This window comes from Mobula hypostoma, chromosome 1, assembly GCF_963921235.1.
Source record: "Mobula hypostoma chromosome 1, sMobHyp1.1, whole genome shotgun sequence".
NCBI classification, from domain to species: Eukaryota; Metazoa; Chordata; class Chondrichthyes; order Myliobatiformes; family Myliobatidae; genus Mobula; species Mobula hypostoma.
In genome coordinates this window covers 28,317,357-28,337,935 of record NC_086097.1, presented here as the reverse complement: position 1 = coordinate 28,337,935, position 20,579 = coordinate 28,317,357, and the positions used below count along the sequence as shown (strand labels likewise).

General features: G+C 44.8%; 2 protein-coding genes across 6 annotated transcripts in view; both read left to right on the top strand.

Annotated features, from left to right (window-relative positions):
• Window positions 1-14,386, top strand: part of LOC134345078 (ovarian cancer G-protein coupled receptor 1-like) — a 70,568-nt gene extending 56,182 nt beyond the window's left edge. For both annotated transcript variants that reach the window (XM_063045219.1, XM_063045212.1), the window contains exon 2: window positions 13,202-14,386. In XM_063045219.1, the coding sequence (XP_062901289.1) occupies window positions 13,318-14,370 (1,053 nt within the window). In that variant the 5' untranslated portion in view covers window positions 13,202-13,317 and the 3' untranslated portion in view covers window positions 14,371-14,386. The remainder of the gene's footprint in view (window positions 1-13,201) is intronic.
• LOC134345048 (ovarian cancer G-protein coupled receptor 1) overlaps window positions 1-20,579 on the top strand; it is a 92,532-nt gene that overhangs the window by 71,472 nt on the left and 481 nt on the right. For 2 of the 4 annotated variants that reach the window (XM_063045199.1, XM_063045204.1), the window contains exon 2: window positions 19,658-20,579. This exon is cut by the window's right edge and continues 481 nt beyond it. In XM_063045199.1, the coding sequence (XP_062901269.1) occupies window positions 19,757-20,579 (823 nt within the window). In that variant the 5' untranslated portion in view covers window positions 19,658-19,756. Of the gene's footprint in view, window positions 1-14,528; window positions 14,661-14,980; window positions 15,116-19,657 lie in introns of those variants that run through there. The other 2 variants (XM_063045185.1, XM_063045192.1) reach the window with 2 other exon arrangements.

The window sequence follows — 20,579 nt, the reverse complement described above, 5'->3', positions numbered from 1 at the left end:
CCCATGCAATCAGTCTGTACTTTGGATTGAACTGAGCTCTCTGACGTTGGGAGGCAGCAGAGCTCAGAACAAGGTGCATTTCCATTACACCCTTCCTGGCTTCAAAGTTCAAAGTAAATTTATTATTAAAGTACATATATGTCACCATATACATCCCCAAGGTTCATTTTCGTGCAGGCAATCACGGTAAATACATGAAACACAATAGAATCAATGGAAGACAACATCCAGCAGGATGGACAACACCCAATGTGAAAAAAAGAACAGCAAACTTTGTGAACACAAAAGAGAAAAAAATAGTAAATCTGTAATAAATATCGAGAACATGAGATGAAGAGTTCTTGAAGGTGAGTGCATAGGTTGTAGAAATAGTTCAGAGATGGGCAAGTGAAATTCAGTGAAGTTAACTCCTCAGGTTCAGGAGCATCATGGCTGAGGGGTAATAACTGTTCCTGAACCTGGCGCTGCAGGTCCTGGGGCTCCTGTACCTTCTTGCTGATGGCAGCAGTGAGAAAAGAGCCTTACCTGGATGGTTCGGGTCCCTGATGATGAATTCTGCTTTCCTGTAAACAGTGCTCCCGTGGCATTTGCTCAATTGTGGCGAGAGCTTAACCCGCGATGGACTGGCCCGGATAAAACCACTTCTTGTAGGCTTTTCCATACAAGAGCATTGGTATTTCCATATCAGGCCGCGAAACTACCAGTCAACATACTCTCCACTACACATCCACAGAAGTTTGCCCAAGTTTTAGATGACGTGCCAGATCTTCGCAAACTTCTAAGAAATCACAGAATGTGCCGCGTTTTCTTTGTAATCGCATTCATGTACTGATCCTCTGAAATGATTGAACTGAGGAATTTAAAACCGCTGACCCGCTCCCACTCTGATCCTCCGACGAGGACTGGTTCGCGGGCCCTCAGGTTCTTCCCCCTGAAGTCAAGTATCAGAACCTCGGTCCTGCCGACATTGAGTGAGAGGATGTTGTTGTGGCGCCACTCGGCCACATTTTCAACCTCCCTCCCACATGCTGATTGTTCACCAGCTTTCATTCGGCCAGAGACAGTGGTGTCACCGGCGAACTCAAATATGGCATCGGAGCAGTCGCAAGTACAAAGCGAGTACAGTAGAGCAGAGGACTCGGCACACAGCCTTGTGGTGACCCTGTACCGACTTCAGTGTCACTCAGAACCGACAAACAGTCTAATCTGTCTCCCTTCATGTCAAATCATCTTAAACGGGGGGCCCCGTGACAGCGTAGCGGTTAGCGCATCACGTTATAAATCAGGATTCAGTTCCCGCTGCTGTTTTTTTAAAAAAAATGTTTGTACACTCTTCCCGTAAAGTCATGGGTTCCCGTGGTTGCTCCGATTCTCTCCCACATTCCAAAGAGATGTGGTTGGGGTTAGTAAGCTGTTGGTGGTAGAAGCGTGACAACACTTGCCGGCTGCTCCCCGCGCGTCCTGAGCCTGCGTTAGTTTGCTGACACAAACGAGGCATTTCACTGAACGTTGCGTGTGCACGTGCGACAATGAAAGCTAATCTTTAAAACCATCTGAAGGAGGAACTGGTAAACACGAGCAATTCCGCAGATGCTGGAAATTCAAGCAACACACATCAAAGTTGCTGGTGAACGCAGCAGGCCAAGCAGCATCTGTAGGAAGAGGTGCAGTCGACGTTTCGGGCCGAGACCCTTCGTCAGGACTAACTGAAGGAAGAGTGAGTAAGGGATTTGAAAGTGGGAGGGGGAGGGGGAGATGCAAAATGATAGGAGAAGACAGGAGGGGGAGGGATGGAGCCAAGAGTTGGACAGGTGATTGGCAAAAGGGATACGAGAGGATCATGGGACAGGAGGTCCGGGAAGAAAGACAAGGGGGGGGTGACCCAGAGGATGGGCAAGAGGTATATTCAGAGGGACAGAGGGAGAAAAAGGAGAGTGAGAGAAAGAATGTGTGTATATAAATAAATAACGGATGGGGTACGAGGGGGAGGTGGGGCATTAGCAGAAGTTAGAGAAGTCAATATTCATGCCATCAGGTTGGAGGCTACCCAGACGGAATATAAGGTGTTGTTCCTCCAACCTGAGTCTGGCTTCATCTTTATCTCGGAGGAACTCGGTGGGTTGAACAGCATGGGGTGGGAGGAGCGGGAATTGTCGACATTTTGGGTTGTGATCCAGTATCGGAACTGAGAGGGGGAGGGATGAGGCAGGAGTCCAAGGTGACTGGAGGACTGAGGAGGGTGGTAGATGACAGGTGGGTTGTGTCAGGGAAAGGAGGACAGTGGGGGAGGGGATTTTGCCTTGCCTATCTCCTCCTAGCTTCTAACTTCATGACCCCTCCCCCGCACCTATCACCTGTCAATGCACTCCTCCTCACTGCCTCCACTTTCTTATTCTGGCTTCTGGCCCTTCCTTTCCAGTCCTGATGAAGGATCTCAGCCTGAAATGTTGTCTGTTTATTCCCCACCATAGAGACCTCCAGCATGTGTGTGTTGCACAAGATTTCTAGTACCTGCAGAATCTTTTGTGTTGAGAATGTACATGACATTGCCTCTGGGTGAGGCTCTGAGTCCTCAGCCTGTGGCTGGGAGGAGGGTGGTTTAATCTTTTTACCTGGCTGAATAGAGTGTCACAGGTGACAGTTCTGTCTTGGGGCAGAGGCTCTGACTGTTCATCCTCACCGAGGGTCGTTCCAAGGGGCGCGCCAGGAATCTTTTTTAGAAAAGAATGGAGAAATTCCTGTGGAATGCAGTCCTGTGGGATCGTTCCCAATTATCTCCACCCCCTCATCACTTATCTTCTGCATTTTGTCTGTTGACATACAGTAAATCACAAATTATGTGTAATTTATGTTAATCTAACAGTTATTATGACTGTCCTCATTATGTACTTTGTTACAGCAGCTGCTAAGAGCTAATTTGCATGGTGTTTACACTCTGTGTATATATATATATGCCTATGACACCATAAACGAACTTCTCACTCCTCTCATACCTTCTCTCCTTACCTGCCCATTACCTCCTTCTGGTGCCTCTCCTCCTTCCCTTTCTTCCATGGTCTTCTGTCCTCTCCTATCAGATTCCCCCTTTATCACTTTCACCAATCAACTTCCCAGCTCTTTACCTCACCCCTTGCCCCTCTCCTGCTTTCACCTATCACCTGCCTCCTTGTATGTCTTCCTCCCCCCCTCCCCACCTTCTTAGTCTGACTTCTTTCCCCCTCCTTCCCAGTCCTGAGGAAGGGTCTCGGCCTGGAACGTCAACTGTTTAGTATTCTCCATAGGCGCTGCCCGGCCCGCTGAGTTCCTCCACCATTTTGTGTGTGTTGCGATGAACAGGGGTTGCTGGAATGTCTCCAGGAGGTACCCAAAGACGGGCGGTCTCTGTGCAGGCTTGGAAACGGAAGTGGTTGGAGGGGAAGGTTAGGCTCAGGAAGGTGGGGGGGAGGTAGTTTAGGCAGCTAATCTTTGGTGTAACCTCTGAGACGTGGGTGGGTCACGCTGGAGCATTGGGATGTGATGGAAGAAGTTAGAAGATATCCCAGCACAGTGGTCCAGGTTGCCCCCTCCTTCGTTGCAGGCTGGTCAGGGAATCTGTTGACTACCCCTTTTCTCTCAGAGGGGCTGTTCATTTGACGCCTGTCGCAGTCCTTGTCAACTCTTGCACTGCAGTCTTTGTTGAAGAAAAGCAGGAGGGTTCTTCCTGGTGGTCTGGCCTGTATTTATCCCACAACATAATAACTAAAACAGACCATCAATATCCATGGGATCTCACTGTGTACTGATTCCCACATTGTATTTTCACATGGGTTGGAATCTGGCCAGCTCCCTGCACGCTTTCCATCTGCATTGGGTTGAGCGGCGAGCTACCAACTCGGCCTTGTGAAAAAGCAGACAGAATGCTAGCGAAATGGCAAGGATCCTGCCCAATGCGCCACAAGGCGCAGAAAGGCACATTTTTTTTCATAAAGCACAACTTGGTACAGGCCCTTCGGCCCATGATGTTCTGCTGAACTTTTAACCTACTCTGAGGTAGATTGATCTTACTGTACTGTGCTAAAGTGTTCTATATTCTACCAATTCACCCCTACCCTCCCAAATAACCCTTCATCTTTCTTTCATCCATGTGGCTATACAAGAGTCCCTTACATGCCCCTAATGTATCTGCCTCTACCACCAGCCATGTCAGCGCATTCTACACACTCTGCACTCTCTGTGTTAAAAAAAACCAAAAACTTACTTCTGATATCCCCCAATACTGTCCTCCAATCACTTTAAAATGATACCCCTTTGAATTAGCTATTTCCATCCTGGGGAAAAGTCTCTGTCTGTCCACTTGATCTATGCCTTTTGTCATCTGGTACACCTCTAACAAGTCACTTCTCATCCTCCTCTCCAAAGAGAAAAGCCCTAGTTTGCTCAACTTATCCTTATAAGGCATGCTCTTTAATCCAGAAAGCAGCCTAGTAAATTTCCTCTTCACCTTCTCTAAAGCTTCTGCATCCTTCCTAAAATGAGGCGGCCAGAACCGAGCACAAGTGTGATCTAAGCATGGTTTTACAGAGGCAAGTGAGATAAGGGGCCATTTCTGTCCAGCTGACAGAGCCATCCCGTTCTGCTGATGCCGAGTCTTGACCCTCCCTCTGCCTCCACGAATGTTGCTCGATCCTCCAGCAACTTATTTTTTCCTTGAGATTCCAGAATCTCTTATGTCTCAATCCAATTTTCCTGTAATATATTCTCCCCTCCTCCCTCCCCTCCATTCCCAAGAATCGGTATTTAGTACTGATCACGTGTATTGAGCTTTAGTGAAAAGGCTTTTCTCCTTGGAGCAAGTGAGGGTGACAGGCAACTTTACTGATGTGTACAAGATGATAAGAGGACAGGCAGCGACTGTTTTGTATTTCCCTCAGCATGGAAATGGCTAATAGAAGAGGGCAAACCTTAAGGTGATGGTGGGGGGGGAAGATGTCAGAGGTAAGCTTTTCTTTACACAGAGGGTGGTGGGTGATGATATACTAAATCTCTCACAGTGATATACAGACATACCAAATCTCTCCCCACTTTCTAGTGCACTGAATCTATCACTGAAATTCTAATATACCGAATCTCTCTCCACCACATCCTAAATATTAAATCTCTTCAGCAAATGGTTAATATATTAAGAAGCTCACTGTAACATCCTGACCCACTGTGACTCTCACTGTAACAATAATATACTAAATCTTCCACTGTATCGCTGTTATAGTGGGAGATCCAACATGCTCCAGTGCCTATTATTCTAAAATACCCACTGTACTTGTGTAATGTACCAAAACTATCTCTGGATTGCCTGAACATGCTACAACATTTCCAATAGCATTCCAATATGGATTTGGTTGACTTGGACACTCTGGGTCATGGTTACTGAACTCACCCACTCTGTGTACATTCTGTTAACCTTGTCACAGTGGGATATATTGAATGTTTTATCACAGTCCCTGTCAGTAATAAACTCTGTCACAATCTGTAACCTTGTGGGCACATCACACCCCTTATTCTACCATTACACCAGGTCATTAGTATTGGTTTATTGTGTTACATGTATCAAGATACAGTGAAAAGCTTGTCTTACGTACTGTTCATACACATCAAATTATTACACAGTGCATTGAGGTAGAACATGGTAAAACAATAACATGCAGAGAAATTGCAGTGCAGGTTGCAAGATCACAACAAGGTAGATTGTGAGGTCAAGGGTCTATCTTATTGTTCACGAGATCTGTTCAAGACCCTGAGAACAGTGGGGTAGAAGCTGTTCTTGAGCTTATTAGGGGTGCTTCAAGGCTTTTGTATCTTCTGCCAATGGCAAAGGGGAGAGCAGAGAATGTCTGAGGCAGATGATACCTTGCTGTTATAAGACCATAAGATATAGGAGCAGAATTAAGCCATTTGGCCCATCGAGTCTGCTCCACCATTTCGTCATGGCTGATCCAGTATTCCTCTCAGTCCCAATCGTCTGCCTTCTCCCCATATCCCTTCATGCCTTGAACAATCAAAAATCTGTCAACCACTGCCTTAAAAGACGACCTCCACAGCTGCCTGTAGCAAAGGATTCCGCAGATTCACCACTCTCTGGCTAAAGAAATTCCTCCTCATCTCTGTTCTAAAAGGACGCCCCTCTGTTCTGAGACTGTCCCCTCTGGTCCCATACTCTCCCACCATAGGAAATATCCTCTCCACGTCCACTCTATCAAGACCTTTCATCATCTGATGTGTTTCAATTAGATCATCCCTCGTTCTTCTGAATTCTAGTGAATACAGGCCCAGGCTCTTCATATGACAAGCTGTTCAATCCTGGAAATATTTTCATGAACCTCCTTTGAACCCTCTTCAGTGTCAGCAAATCCCTTCTAAGATAAGGGGCCCCAAACTGCTCACGATACTTATCAGTACTTTATAAAGTTACAACATTATGTCCTCGTGAAATGAAACTTAACATCACATTTGCCTACCTCATCCAGACTCAACCTGCAAATTAATCTTCAGGGAACCCTGCACAAGAACTCCCAGGTCCTTTTGCACCTCAGACTTTTGAATTTTCTCTCCATTTAGAAAATAGTCTACCCATTTATTTCTTCTATTGAAATGCATGACCAATACTGTATTCCATCTGCCACTTCTTTGCCCATTATCATAATCTGTCTAAGTTCTTCTGTAGCCTCTGTACTTCCTCAAAGCTACCTGCCCATCTATTTATCTTCGTACCTCCTGTAAACTTTGCAACCAAGCCATCAATTCCATCATCCAAGTCATTGACATACAGCATAATGTAAAAAGAATCGGTCCCAACAAAGACCTCCGTGGAACACCAGTAGTTACCGGTAATCAACCAGAATAGGCTCCTATTATTCCCACTCTTTGCCTCCTGCCGATCAGCCATTGCTTTATCTTTATCACATGCTAGTGTCTTTCCTGTAATACCATGGGCTGTTAACTTGTTAAGCAGCCTCATGTATGATACCTTGTCCAAGGGTTCTGAAAATCCAGGTACACGACATCAACTGATTCTCCTTGGTCTAACTTGCTTGTTACTTCTTCAAAGTATTCCAACAGATTTGTCAGGCACCATGCTGACTATGCCCTATTTTATCATATGCCTCCAAGTACTCCAAGACCATATTCTTAACAATTGACTCCCAACATCTTCCCAACCACTGAAGTCAGACTAACTGGCCTATGGTTTCCTTTCTTCTGCCTCTCTCTCTCCCTTCTTGGAGTGGGGTGATATTTACAATTTTCCAGTCTTCCAGAACCATTCCAGAATCTAGTGATTCTTGAAGGTAATTACTAATGCCTTCACAATCTGTTCGGCCATCTCTTTCAAAACCCTGGGTTGTACACCATCTAGTCCAGGTGACTTATCTACCTTCTGACCTTCCAGTTTCCCAAGAACGTTCTCCCTAATAATGGCAACTTCACACACTGCTGACCCTCAACATTCTAGACCTTCAATCATACTGCCGGTATCTTCTACAGTGAAGACTGATCCAAAATACTTATTCAGTTCGTCCACTATTTCTTTGTCCCCCATTATTACCTCTCTATCATCGTTTTCCAACGGTCCGATATCCATTCTCACCTCTCCTTTACACTTTATATACTTGAAGAAACTTTTGGTATCCTCTTTAATATTATTGGCTGGCTTGCTTTCATATTCCATCTTGTTCTTCTTAATCACTTTTTAAATTGCCTTCTGTTGATTTTAAAAAGCTTCCCAATCCTCTAACTTCCCAATAATTTTTGTTCTATTATATGCCCCCTCTTTGGCTTTTATGTTGGCTTTGACTTCCCTTGTTCGCTATCTTTGTGTCATCTTGCCTTTAGAATACTTCTTCCTTTTTGGGATGTGTAAATCCTGTGCCTTCGGAATTGCTTTCAGAAATTTCAGCCATTGCTGCACTGACATCATCCCTGCCTGTGTTTTTGTCCAATCAATTTTGGAGAACTCATCTCTCATGCCTCTGTACTCCACTGTAAATCTGACTTTAGCTTCTCCTTCAAAAATACTATTGAATGGTTCCCTCGTGCAATATGCAAGTCATGCCAATGTGGTGAAGGAAAGAGACAAGTTGGGCCAAATGGCCTGTTTCTTCAAAGTAAATTTGTTGTCAAAGTAGGCATATACAGTATTACTATTTTAAACCTTGCGATATATTTTCTCGCAGGCACTTATAGAGAAAGAATAAAACATACAATAGAATTTAGCAAAGACTGACAATCAGAGGAATAAGAGGAATAGATAGAGTGGATAGCCAGCGCCTCTTCCCCAGGGCACCACTACTCAATACAAGAGGACATGGCTTTAAAGTAAGGGGTGGGAAGTTCAAGGAGGGTATTAGAGGAAGGTTTTTTTACTCAGAGAGTGGTTGGTGCGTGGAATACACTGCCTGAGTCAGTGGTGGAGGCAGATACACTAGTGAAGTTTAAGAGACTACTAGACAGGTATATGGAGGAATCTAAGGTGGGGGGTTATATGGGAGGCAGGGTTTGAGGGTCGGCACAACATTGTGGGCCGAAGGGCCTGTACTGTGCTGTACTATTCAATGTTCTATGTTCTATCAGTGTGTGATAGAAGACAAGCTGTGTAAATAAAAAATAATACTGAGATCGTGAATCAGAATCAGGTTTAATATCACTGGCATATGTTGTGAAATTTGCAATATATAATAATATAAACTATTAATCACAATAAGTATATAAAATAAATTAAATAAGTAATGCAAAAAGAGAGAGAGAAAATACTAGATTAGTGTTCATGGGTTCATTGTCCATTCAGAAATCTGATGGTGGAGGGTAAGAAGCTGTTCCTGAAATGTCGAGCAACACACATCAAAGTTGCTGGTGAACACAGCAGGCCAGGCAGCATCTCTAGGAAGAGGTACAGTCGACGTTTCAGGCTGAGACCCTTCGTCAGGACTAACTGAAGGAAGAGTTAGTAAGAGATTTGAAAGGGGGAGGGGGAGGGGGAGATCCAAAATGATAGGAGAAGATGGGAGGGGGCGGGATGGAGCCAAGAGCTGGACATGTGATTGGCAAAGGGGATATGAGAGGATCATGGGACAGGAGGCCCAGGGAGAAGGAAAAGGGGAAGGGGGGAACTGGCCTCCTGTCCCATGATCCTCTCGTATCCCCTTTTGCCAATCACCTGTCCAGCTCTTGGCTCCATCCCTCCCCCTCCTGTCTTCTCCTATCATTTTGGATCTCCCCCTCCCCCTCCAACTTTCAAATCCCTTACTCACTCTTCCTTCAGTTAGTCCTGACAAAGGGTCTCAGCCTGAAACGTCGACTGTACCTCTTCCTAGAGATGCTGCCTGGCCTGCTGTGTTCACCAGCAACTTTGATGTGTGTTGCTTGAATTTCCAGCATCTGCAGAATTCCTCGCGTTTGCGCTGAAATGTTGAGTGTGTCTTTGGGCTCCTTGATGTTAGCAACGAGAGGAGGGCATTTCCGGTGCGATGGAGGTCCCTGACGATGGATACCACCTTTCGAAGGTGTCCGATGCTGGGGAGGCGAGTGTCCATTATAGAGCTGGCCATGTGATTTATAAAGTGAGTCTATCAGTCGTAGAATCAGTTCAGAGTAGTGGCATTAAAGTTATCCAAACTGGTTCAAGAGCCTTATAGGTTGAAGGGTAGTAATTGTTCTTGTGCTTAGTGGTGTGGGACCTAAGACTTATGTACCTACTGCCCGATAGTAGTTGTGAGAAGAAACATGACCTGGATGGTGGGGGTTCTTTGATGATGGATGCTGTTTTCTCGTGACAGCGCTTCTTGTAAATGTGTCCAATGGTGGAAAGGGCTTTGCCTGTGATGGATGGCATCCGCCACATTTTTGCTGTGAATACAAACGTAATCCTTGTTCGTGTTCCCTGACTATCCCTTGTACCCTGGAGATTATTTGAAAACAGAAGGAAGATGGTCAGTTAATCCTATTGGGAATGGATGAAGTGAATATCGAAAAGAAATGTGAGTTAGGGTAAATCATGGGAAAACTGTCTGAAAGCAAGTGATTGTAGTGCTGGAGTATGGGAAAGCTGGAAACAATTATCCTCGAAGTAGCTCTGGACTTAATGGCTTCACCAGAAACCTGGCAGGAGACTGGACCAGGATGGGAAGCAAATAGAAATAGTGAAGATAAGATTGGTGCATTGAGTATCAGAGAAAGGAAGTTATGTTGCAGCTGCATAAAAGTTGGATTACGCTGCACTCGGAGTATTGTGCACATTTCTAGTTGCCCCATTACAGGAAGTATATGGAGGCCTTTGAGAGGGTGCAGAGGAAACTTACCAGGATATCTTATGAAGATAGTTTGAGCGAGCTAGGGCTTTGCTCTTTGGAGCAATGGAGGATGAGAGGTAACTTGATAGAGATGATGAAGTATAGACCGAGTGGATTGCCAGAGACTTCTTTCCCCCTGGACTGAAATAGCTAATACAAGGGGGCATAATTTTAAGGTGATTGGAGGAAAGTGTAGCGTGGATATCAGGGGTAGGATTTTTAGAGAGGGAATTGTGGCTGCGTGGAAAGCACCTGCCAATGGTGGTGGTAGAGAAGATACATTAAGGACATTTAATTGACTCTCAGATGGGCACATGGATGAAAGAAAAATGAAGGGCCATGTAGGGGGGGAATGTTAGATTGATCTTGGATTAAAAGGTTGGCACACATTGTGCGGTAAAAGGCCTAGACTTTGCTCTGCTGTTCTATGTTCTATGTTTTGGGTATGCCCTATGTCTCCTGAAAACTCAGTCAGTAGTCTGCCCCTGAACAGTTCAATCTCTAAGATGTTTTCTTCAAGTTATTTGTATGCAGCCTTTTCCCGTTCTGATACCAAATTGGCCAGTGCAGTAACTAAGTGGTTGGCACAATCAGTTTCTAGCACCAGAGGGTGCTATAAGCTGATTGTGCTAACCACTGATTTGGGGTTTGATTCACGCCACTGTAAGAAGATTGTATGTTCTCCCATGACTGCGTGGGTTTCCTCTGGGTGCACTAGTTTCCTCCCATATTCTGAAGAACTAAGAGGTTAGGGTTAAGTTGTGGGCCTGCTATTTTGGTGTCAGAACTGTGATGACTGCCCTTGCTGATTAGATTTGACACAGACAGCATGGTTCACTCTCTCTTTTGATGTTTCAATGTAGGTGTGACAAATAAAGCCAATCTTTATCGCATCTCAGGTCTCTTGGCACCTCTGATTTCTGAATTCATTTCCCATTCAGAAAACAGTCTATGCATTTATTCCTTCTCCCAAAGTGCATGAACATGCATGAAAGTGCATGAACATACACTTTCCCACACTGGATTGTGATGTTAATTATGGGTCCCTTGAGTCAAGGTCCCAATGGTCAGATAGGAGTTTCTAAGCTGACCGCAGGCTATTGTACGACCCTGACCAACATCACTGAAACTAACCACAGGCAGTCCCAGGTTATGTAAGTGTCTTTCTCCTTGGATTTCTTCTGTTCCACTTTCCATTACTGGTTTGTAAACAGTAATGATTTGACTCAGTTCTATTGACCCGACTACTGTTTTGCCTCAGTTTTATAGATAAGATAGATGGTCACAGTCTTTTTCCTAAGATAGATGAGATTAAAACTTAGAAGGCAGGGGTTTAAGGTGAGGGAGGAAAGACTTAAAGGGTATCCAGGGGGCAAATTTTTCACACAGAGGGTGATGTGTACATAGCGTTTCCTGAAGTGGTCAATTACAATGTTTAAAACCATTAGATATAGGAGCAGAATTAGGCCATTTGGCGTATTGAGTCTGCTCCGCCATTTCATCGTGGCTGATCCAATTTTCCTCTCAGCCCCAGTCTCCTGCCTTCTCCCTGTGACACACTCATGGCCTAACTAATCAAGAACCTATAATCCTCTGCCTTAAATGCACCCCATGACTTGGGTTCCACAGCCTGCCTGTGGTAACAAATTCCACAGCTTCACTACTCTCTGGCTAAAGAAATTCCTCCTCTTCTCCATTCTAAAAGGACACCCCTCTATTCTGAGGCCGTGTTCTCTGGTCTTAGACTCCCCCACCATAGGGAACATCCTCTCCACATCCACACGCATTTGTACACAAGTGTGAATAGGAAAGGTTTGGTGAGAAATGGGCCATTCGTGGGTAAATGGAACCCAGAACAGTCCAGCACAGGGGCAGGCCCTCTTGCCCACGATGGCAGCACCAGACACGATCCCTTCTGCCTGCACATGATCCATATCCCTCCACTCCATGCATATTCATGTGTCTGTCTAAAATCCTCTTACCGCTGTCATATCTGCTTTCACCACTATCCCTTGTCGCCTGATCCAGGCACCCACCACTTCCTGTGTAAAGAAAATCTTGTCCCACACATCCCCTTTAAACTTTCTCCCTTTCATTTTAATAGCACACCCTTTTGTATTTGACATTTCTACCCTGGAAAAAAGATTTTTATGGTTAACCATATCTCTACTTCTCATAATGGCTTCAGCTTAGGTCAGCACCCTAGACAATGTGGATGTGTTGGGCACAAGGGCCTATTTTTGTGTTGTGTATCTCAGAGTTTTAGAGGCAATATTGATGTTTTGCACATGACAGATAAATCAGAAAATTTAAGTACTGTTATTATAACTAAATGAAAATTAAGAATAATGCAGATGCAGGAAATATGAAATAGAAACAGAAAATGCTGAAAAAGCAGGTCAGGCATGATCTGTGGAACTGAAAATGGAGTTGGTATAGGTTTAATATTGTCACATATATCAAGGTACAATGAAAAACTTGTCTTGCAGATCATTTCATTCCAACAATGCATTAAGTAGTTCAAGACAAAACAATAACAGAGTGCAGAATAAAAGTGTTGCGTTATAGAGAAAGTAAAGAACACATAAACAATAAGGTGCAAGGTCATAAAGACATAGACCGAGAGGTCAGGAGTCCATTTCATCACACTAAGGAATCATTCAACAGAGGAATAGAAGCTGTCCTTGTGCCTGGTGGTATGTACTTTCAAGGAGAGAAGAAGGAATAGGAGAGAGAAATCAGCTAATGTTACAATCAAAGTCCTTTACAATTAACTCTCTCTGCCTGACCTGCCAGATTTTTCCAACATTTTCTGTTTCTGTTATTGTAACTTAAAATATGAAACAATTGAATAATTTTATCTGTGTTTTTATGTCTCCCCACAGTCACACAAGCTTAAGTGAAGAAGAATTTGAAGGATCATCCATCAGGATCTAAATAAGTCTCCTGGCAGGGAACCCAAGTCTAGTTTCACAAGGAAGTTTCTGCCTGACTGTGGAAGATGACCAACTGTACCATTGACCACGGGATCCATCAGAAGGTGTTCCCCACTGTTTATATCTTGGTCTTCATCATCGGCTTGCCCACTAACCTGCTATCGCTGTACCATAGCTACCTGCAGATCAAGCACAGGAATGAACTAGGGATCTATCTCTGCAACCTAACCATTTCCGACCTCTTGTACCTCACCTCCCTGCCCTTGTGGGTGCAGTACATCCTGCAGCACGACGACTGGATCTTTTCACCAGAGCTATGCAAGCTCAGTGGCCTGCTCCTCTACCAGAACATCTACATCAGCATTGGCTTCCTCTGCTTCATCTCCGTCAACCGCTTCCTGGCCGTCACCTATCCCATGAACTTTAAGTCCATGCACACCATGAAAGCTGCACTCCTCATCAGTGCCGTTATCTGGATCAAGGAGATTATGGTCTGCACCCTCTTCATTGGCAGTAAAGTCCTCAGCAAGGATGATGAAAATGATACCTTGTGCTTCGAGCACTACCCCCTGAGCAAGAAGGACATCAACTTAAATATTTACCGTCTCTCCATTGGCTTCTTCCTCCCGCTTGCCTTGTTACTCTTCTCCTACTGCAAGGTGCTGTCGGTGGTCCATAAGAGTCACGGACTCCAACTGGAAAGGAAGCTCAGGATTAAAAGGCTGGTGTCTGCAACCATCATCATTTTCTTGGTCTGCTTTGCTCCCTATCACATTTTCCTGATGGTGCGGACCTTCTTCGAGCGAAGCTGTGAATTTGTTGTTAACATTTTTGACGTCTATCACTGTGGGCTTCTGCTGACCAGTTTAAACTGTGTGGCCGATCCTATCTTGTACTGTTTTGTCTCCCGCAGCTCACAAGGCTGGCTGGCCAGGTTTCTAGACCCTATAACAAGCCTCATCCGCTGCCAAAGGAGGGAAAGAGTTCAGATGCTGGAGATGAACGCTAAGTTGCCGATCACAAACAGCACAAAATTTACATTTAAGGACAATGAGAGAGAGATAGAGAATGGTTACAATAATGGAGCAAAGATCCAACTTGATAGATATCCCCAGTAATACTTCCAAGGACCAATGAGCACAGATTTGTAGAGACCGGAGGACAATGTAAGCCAGCAATCTTGCAAGCACTGACAGATGATAGAGTGTAGACACAAGAGACTCCAGAAGCTGGAATCTGCAGCAAAAAGCAATCTGATGGAAAAACTCAGTGGGCCCAGCAGCCCTGAGGCAGGGCTTTGACCCAAGATATGTTTTCAGTTGCTCTTCCCCTGCAGCTGCTGCTCGACCCGCTGTGCCCTTCTCCGTAGAGCATGTTTGAGTGTGTGACAGAGAAAGATATACTGTGGGCAAGTATTTTGAAAGGACAGGGAGCATTGTACTTTTCAATAGTGAAAATAATTAATTTGTTCCTGCCTTCCCCTTGATTCCACCTTGCAAGTTCATCCAACCACATGGATACTTAACCCATTCTTCACATGTCAATGAAGGCAGCAACCACTGAACCTCGCTCATGCCTACTAAACAGCAGAAACATGGTCAACAGACCTGAAGATTATGCTCCAAATCATAACACATTAATTTTTTTTAATGGTTTAAAATTCTTTTCATCCTATTCTGTCTGGAACTTTGACTACCTAAAGACAAATTAAGGAAGTTCATTTGCACAAATCTGTCTTGCCGCTGTCTCGCCACAATTTGCAAGAAAAGTGTGAATTAATCGTTGTGCATTAATAAGGTCAAACAAACCGAACGTGCTGAACAGGGGACCCCTGTGGAGAGAGAATCGTTGACGATGTTTCAGGTTGATAAATTTTCATCAGCACTTCTGTAGAGCATAAGATGGTAACTTGGTGGAGTTGAGGTAAAGGATGAGTTGCCCGCAGAGTCGCTGACTCATTCTGGGGCATAATTCCCAAGAGAGCTTCCACAAGTGGCAAGGCAGTTTCCAGGAAGCTCCTCCTGGCTTGACTGGAGATTTCTATTCTAATCGCCACTGGCCTCTGTCGGCCCAGGTGCACTGAAGCACATTCAGTTTGCTTCAGAATCACAATCGAGCTCATTATCATCGACGTACATCATCAAATTTGTTGTTTAGCAGGCGCTGTACATAAAAATGCAATAAGTTACAATAAAAATATTTTTAAATGTAAGTAATGCAAAAAGAGAGTAAAATAGAGAAATAGTGTTCATGAGTTCGTGAACTATTTAGAAATCTGATGGTGAAGAGGAAGGAGCTGTTCCTAAAAGGCTGAGTGTGTGTCTTCAGGCTCCTGTACCTCCTCTCTGATGGTAGCAATGAGAAGAGGGCATGTCCTGGATGGTGAGGGTTCTTAATGATGGAAGCTTCCTTTCTGAACATGTCCTCGATGGTAGGGTGGCTCATGATGGAGCTGGTTGAGCTTACAGACCTCTGCAGCTTTTTCCAATCCTGTGCATTAGACATTGCTGCAAACAGTCAGAGTACTCACCATGGTTAGGGGTACGTCATGAAAATGGCGTGAAAATGGTTAACTGAGTGGTGATGTATGATGGGATACGGTGGGTGAAATTGTTGACCATTATAGTGAACATGTTGGCCTTTGTTGGCATATAGTGAGCAGCGTGCACTTGCTTAGAAATGCATTTAATCAGCAGGACATTATTTGGCATTGAATAACGCACAGTAAATCTGAGCGGTATGGAGCAGTGTAGGTTGGGCAGGGTTTGTGTAGAACAGTACAGCACAGTGTAAGCTTTTCAGCCCATGTTGTTGTTCCAATTCCACAAACCTACTCCACCATCAATCTCATCCTTCCTCCTTCACAGCTTAAAACCATTCATTTTTATTACATCCATGTGCCTATCGAAGAGTTCTTCAAATGTTCCCATTGTATCAGTAGTTAGCACCTCTCCCAGCAGTGCTTTGCAAGCACCCACCACCCTCTCCCCTCTCCCCTCTCCCCTGTTCCAAGAAGACGATCATTCCAGAAAGTTCCCCATAATCCCTTGACAACTTAGGCACTTTTTGGATTTAATAAAAACCTGCCTCTGGCATCTCTGCTAAACTTTCCTCCATTTACGTCATGGGTGTGATATGGACTTTGTGGAGTGTATGCATACAGAGGCTAGTGTGTACTTTGGATAAGGTGAATGTAATTATCAGGGTGAATGAGAAAGACAGGGTGTGCACTGGGGAGAATCAGGAACCATAGACCTGTTGGTTTAACCTTGGTCATTGGAAAATTCCAGAAACAATAATGAGGGGCAGACCAATTTTAATTCTACTTCCCATTCCTATTCCAACTCTGCCCCATCTACATCCCCTCCTGATCACCGTGAGCCTCCCCTGTTCCATCCACATTTCCCCTTGAGTCTCTCCCTGTCCCATCCATATCTCCCCTTTAGTCTCTCCCTGTCCCATCCACTTCTCCTCTTGAGCCTACCCTGTTCCATCTACATTTCCCCTTGAGTCTCTCCCTGTCCCATCCATATCTCCCCTTTAGTCTCTCCCTGTCCCATCCACTTCTCCTCTTGAGCCTACCCTGTTCCATCTATATCTCCCTTGAGTCTCTCCCTGTCCCATCTCTGTCCCCTCCTGATCCCGTTGAATCTCCCCTGTCCCACCTGTTTCCTCCTGACTCCTTTGAACCATAAGACATAGGAGCAGATTTATGCCATTCAGCCCATCAAGTCTGCTCCACCATAACATCATGACTGATCCTGGATCCCATTCAACCCCATACACCTGCCTTCTCGGTATATCTTTTGATGCCCTGACCAATCAGGAAACGGTCAACTTCTGCCTTAAATATATCCACGGACTTGGCCCCCACCGCAGTCTGCGGCAGAGTATTCCACAGTTTCACCAATCTTTGGCCAAAAAAAAATTCTTCCTTACCTGCATTCTAAAAAGTCGCCCCTCAGCTTTGAGGCTGTGCCCTCTAGTTCTGGATACCCCCATCACAGGAAACATCATCACCATATCCACCCTATCTAGACCTTTCAACATTCAGTTAGTTTCAATGAGATCCTCCTACATTTTCTATATTCCAGAGCGTACAGGCCCAAAGCTGCCAAATGCTCCTCATATGTTAACCCCTTCATTCCTGGAATCATCCTCGTGGACCTCCTCTGGACTCTGTCCAATGACAACACATCCTTTCTGAGATATGGGACCCAAAACTGTTGACAATATTCCAAGTGCAGCCTGACTAGTGTCTTAGAAAGCCTCAGCATTATCTCCTTGCTTTTATATTCTATTCCCCTTGAAATAAATACCAACATTGCATTTGCCTTCTTTACCACAGACTCAACCGGTGAATTACCCTTCTAGAGGTCTTGCACAAGGACTCCCAAGCACCTCTGTACCTCTGATGTTTGAACCTTCTTCCCATTTAGATAATAGTCTGCATTATTGCTCATTTTACAAAAATGCAATATCATATATTTCCCAACACTGTATTTCATCTGCCACTTTTTTGCCCATTCTTCCAATTTGTCTAGTCCTACTGCAATCACATTGTTTCCTCAGTGCTACCTACCCCTCCACCTATTTTCATATCATCTACAAACTTTGCCATAAAACCATCAATTCCATTATCCAAATCATTGACAAACAATGTGAAAAGTAGCGGTCCCAATACTGACCTCTGAGGAACACCTCTAGTTACTGGCAGCCAACCAGAAAATATTCCCACTCACTGCCTCCTGCCTGTCAGCCATTCCTCTACTCATGCCAGTATCTTTCCTGTAATGCTTAGGATTTTATCTTGTTAATTGGCCTCATGTGTGGCACCTTATCAAATGCTTTCTGAAAATCTAAGTAAATGATCCACTGCCTCTCCTTTGTCCACCCTGCTTGTTACTTCCTTGAAGAACTCTAAAAGATTTGACAGGCAAGATTTCCCTTTAGAGAAACCATTCTGACTTTGACTTATTTTATCATTCGTCTCCAAGTACCCCAAAACTGGATCCTTAATAATAAACTCCAACACATTCCCAAGCACTGAGGTTAGGCTAACTGGCCTTTAACTTCCTTTCTTTTGCCTTCCTCCCTTTTGCCTTCCTCCCTTCTTAAAGAGTGGAGTGACATTGCAATCTTCCAGTCCTCTGGGACCATACCAGGATCAAGTGTTTCTTGAAAGATCATGACCAATCTCTTCAGCAACCTCTCTCAGGACTCTGGGGTGTAGGCCATCTGGTCCAGGTGACTTATCCACCTTAAGACCTTTCAGTTTGCCTAGCACTTTTTCCTTTGTAATAGCAAGGGCACTCCGGCATGCTGCTTGTGTCTTCCACAGTAAAGACTGATACAAAGTACTTATTAAGTTAATCTGCCATTTCTTTGTCCCCCAGTACTTCCTCACCAGCATTATTTTCTAGTGGTCCAATATTAAGTCTCACCTCCCTTTTACTCTCTATATTACTGGAAAAAAATTATATCCTGCTTACAAGATTATTGCCTAGTTTGCCCTCATATTTCATCTTTTTCCTTCTTATCACTTTTTTGGTTGCTTTTGTTGGATTTTAAAAGCTTCCCAGTCACTTTTGCTACCTTACATGCCCTTTTGCTTGGCTTTGGTGCAATCCTTGACTTCCCTTGTCAACCATGGCTGCCTACCCTTGCCATTTGAGAACTCCTTCTGTGGGACAAATCTATTCTGTGCCTTGTGAACTATTCCCAGAAACTTCAGCCATCTCTGTTCTGCCGTCATCCCCACCAGTATCCTCCCCCAATCCATCTGGGCAAGCTCCTCTCGCATGCCTCTGTAATTCCCTTTATTCCATTGCAATACTGTGACTTCTGCTTCTCTCTCTCAAGGTGCAGCATGAATTCATCATATTATGAACACTGCCTCCAAAGGATTCCTTTACATTAAGCTTCCTAATAAGATCTGGATTATTGTACAACACCCAATCTGAGATAGCCTTTCCCCGAGTAGGCTCAAGCACAAGCCATCTCGCCTTGTCCCATCTACGTTTCCTCCTGACCCCTTTGAACCTCTCACAAGCAAGAGAAAATTTGTGGATGCTGGAAATCCAAGCAACACACACAAAATGCTGGAGGAACTTAGCAGGCCAGTTGGCCTCTAGGAAAAGAGTGCAGTCAACGTTTCGGACCAAAACCCTTCGGCAGGACTGGCCCAAAATGTTCATTGTACTCTTTTCCATAGATGCTGCCTGGCCTGCTGAGTTCCTTCAGCATTTTGTGTGTGTTGTCCCTTTGAACCTCTCCCTGTCCCATCTATGATGCCTCCTGTACCTTGTTCTTCAGTTCCAAAGTTGAGATACGCACTTGGCAAAACCCACAACCTGTTTTATTTAACAAACTATTTTCTATTTTCCTTCCCCTGCCATCCCTTAGGAGGACCGTGATAAGCAAACACATTTGAAAACCCCCTCCAACTTCCTGACTGCAGAGAGGACAGCCAATCAGAGGAGCACATCCGTCTTGCTCTCCGTGATGATGGCCAATCAGGGGCAGTGTAATGAAGTTAATTGCACCAACTGTACTCTGGATTACACCATCCACCAGGGTTTGTTTTCAGCAGTCTACATCATTATACTTATCATCAGTCTTCCCACCAGCCTCCTGTCACTCTTCCACAGCTACCTGCAGATCAAGCAGGGTAACGAACTGGGGGTCTACCTCTGCAACTTGACCATCTCTGACCTGCTGCACCTCGCTTGCTTGCCCCTATGGATTCAGTATCTACTGAAGGGAGATAATTGGGTACACGGTGAGGTTCTGTGCAGGCTCACCGGTCTCATCCTCTACGAGAACATCTACGTCAGCATCGCCTTCCTCTGCTGCATCTCCATGGATCGCTACCTCGCTGTGGTCTACCCTCTGCGGTTCCATTCTCTTAGAACTGTGAAGACCGCACTCCTGGTCAGTGTCCTGGTCTGGAGTAAGGAGATTGGAATGAGCCTTTTCATCTTCAACCACAATGAGACAGTGAGGGATCGGAACAACCACTTGCTCTGCTTCGAGCATTATCCCCTTCAAGTCTGGGAGAAGGAGGTCAATTATTATCGTTTCTCAGTTGGCTTCCTTCTCCCCATTATTCTGTTGTCCTTCTCCTACCACAGGATGTTGGCAACAATAAACAAGAGTAAGAGCGTTCGACAGGATCAGAAGCTGAGGATCAAGAGGTTGGTCTTGAGTGGCACTGTCATTTTCTGTGTTTGTTTTGTTCCCTATCATATCCTCCTGCTGATCCGAACTCTGCTCGAGAGGGACTGCACCTTCGTGAAGAGCTTCTTCCACTACTACCACTTTGGGC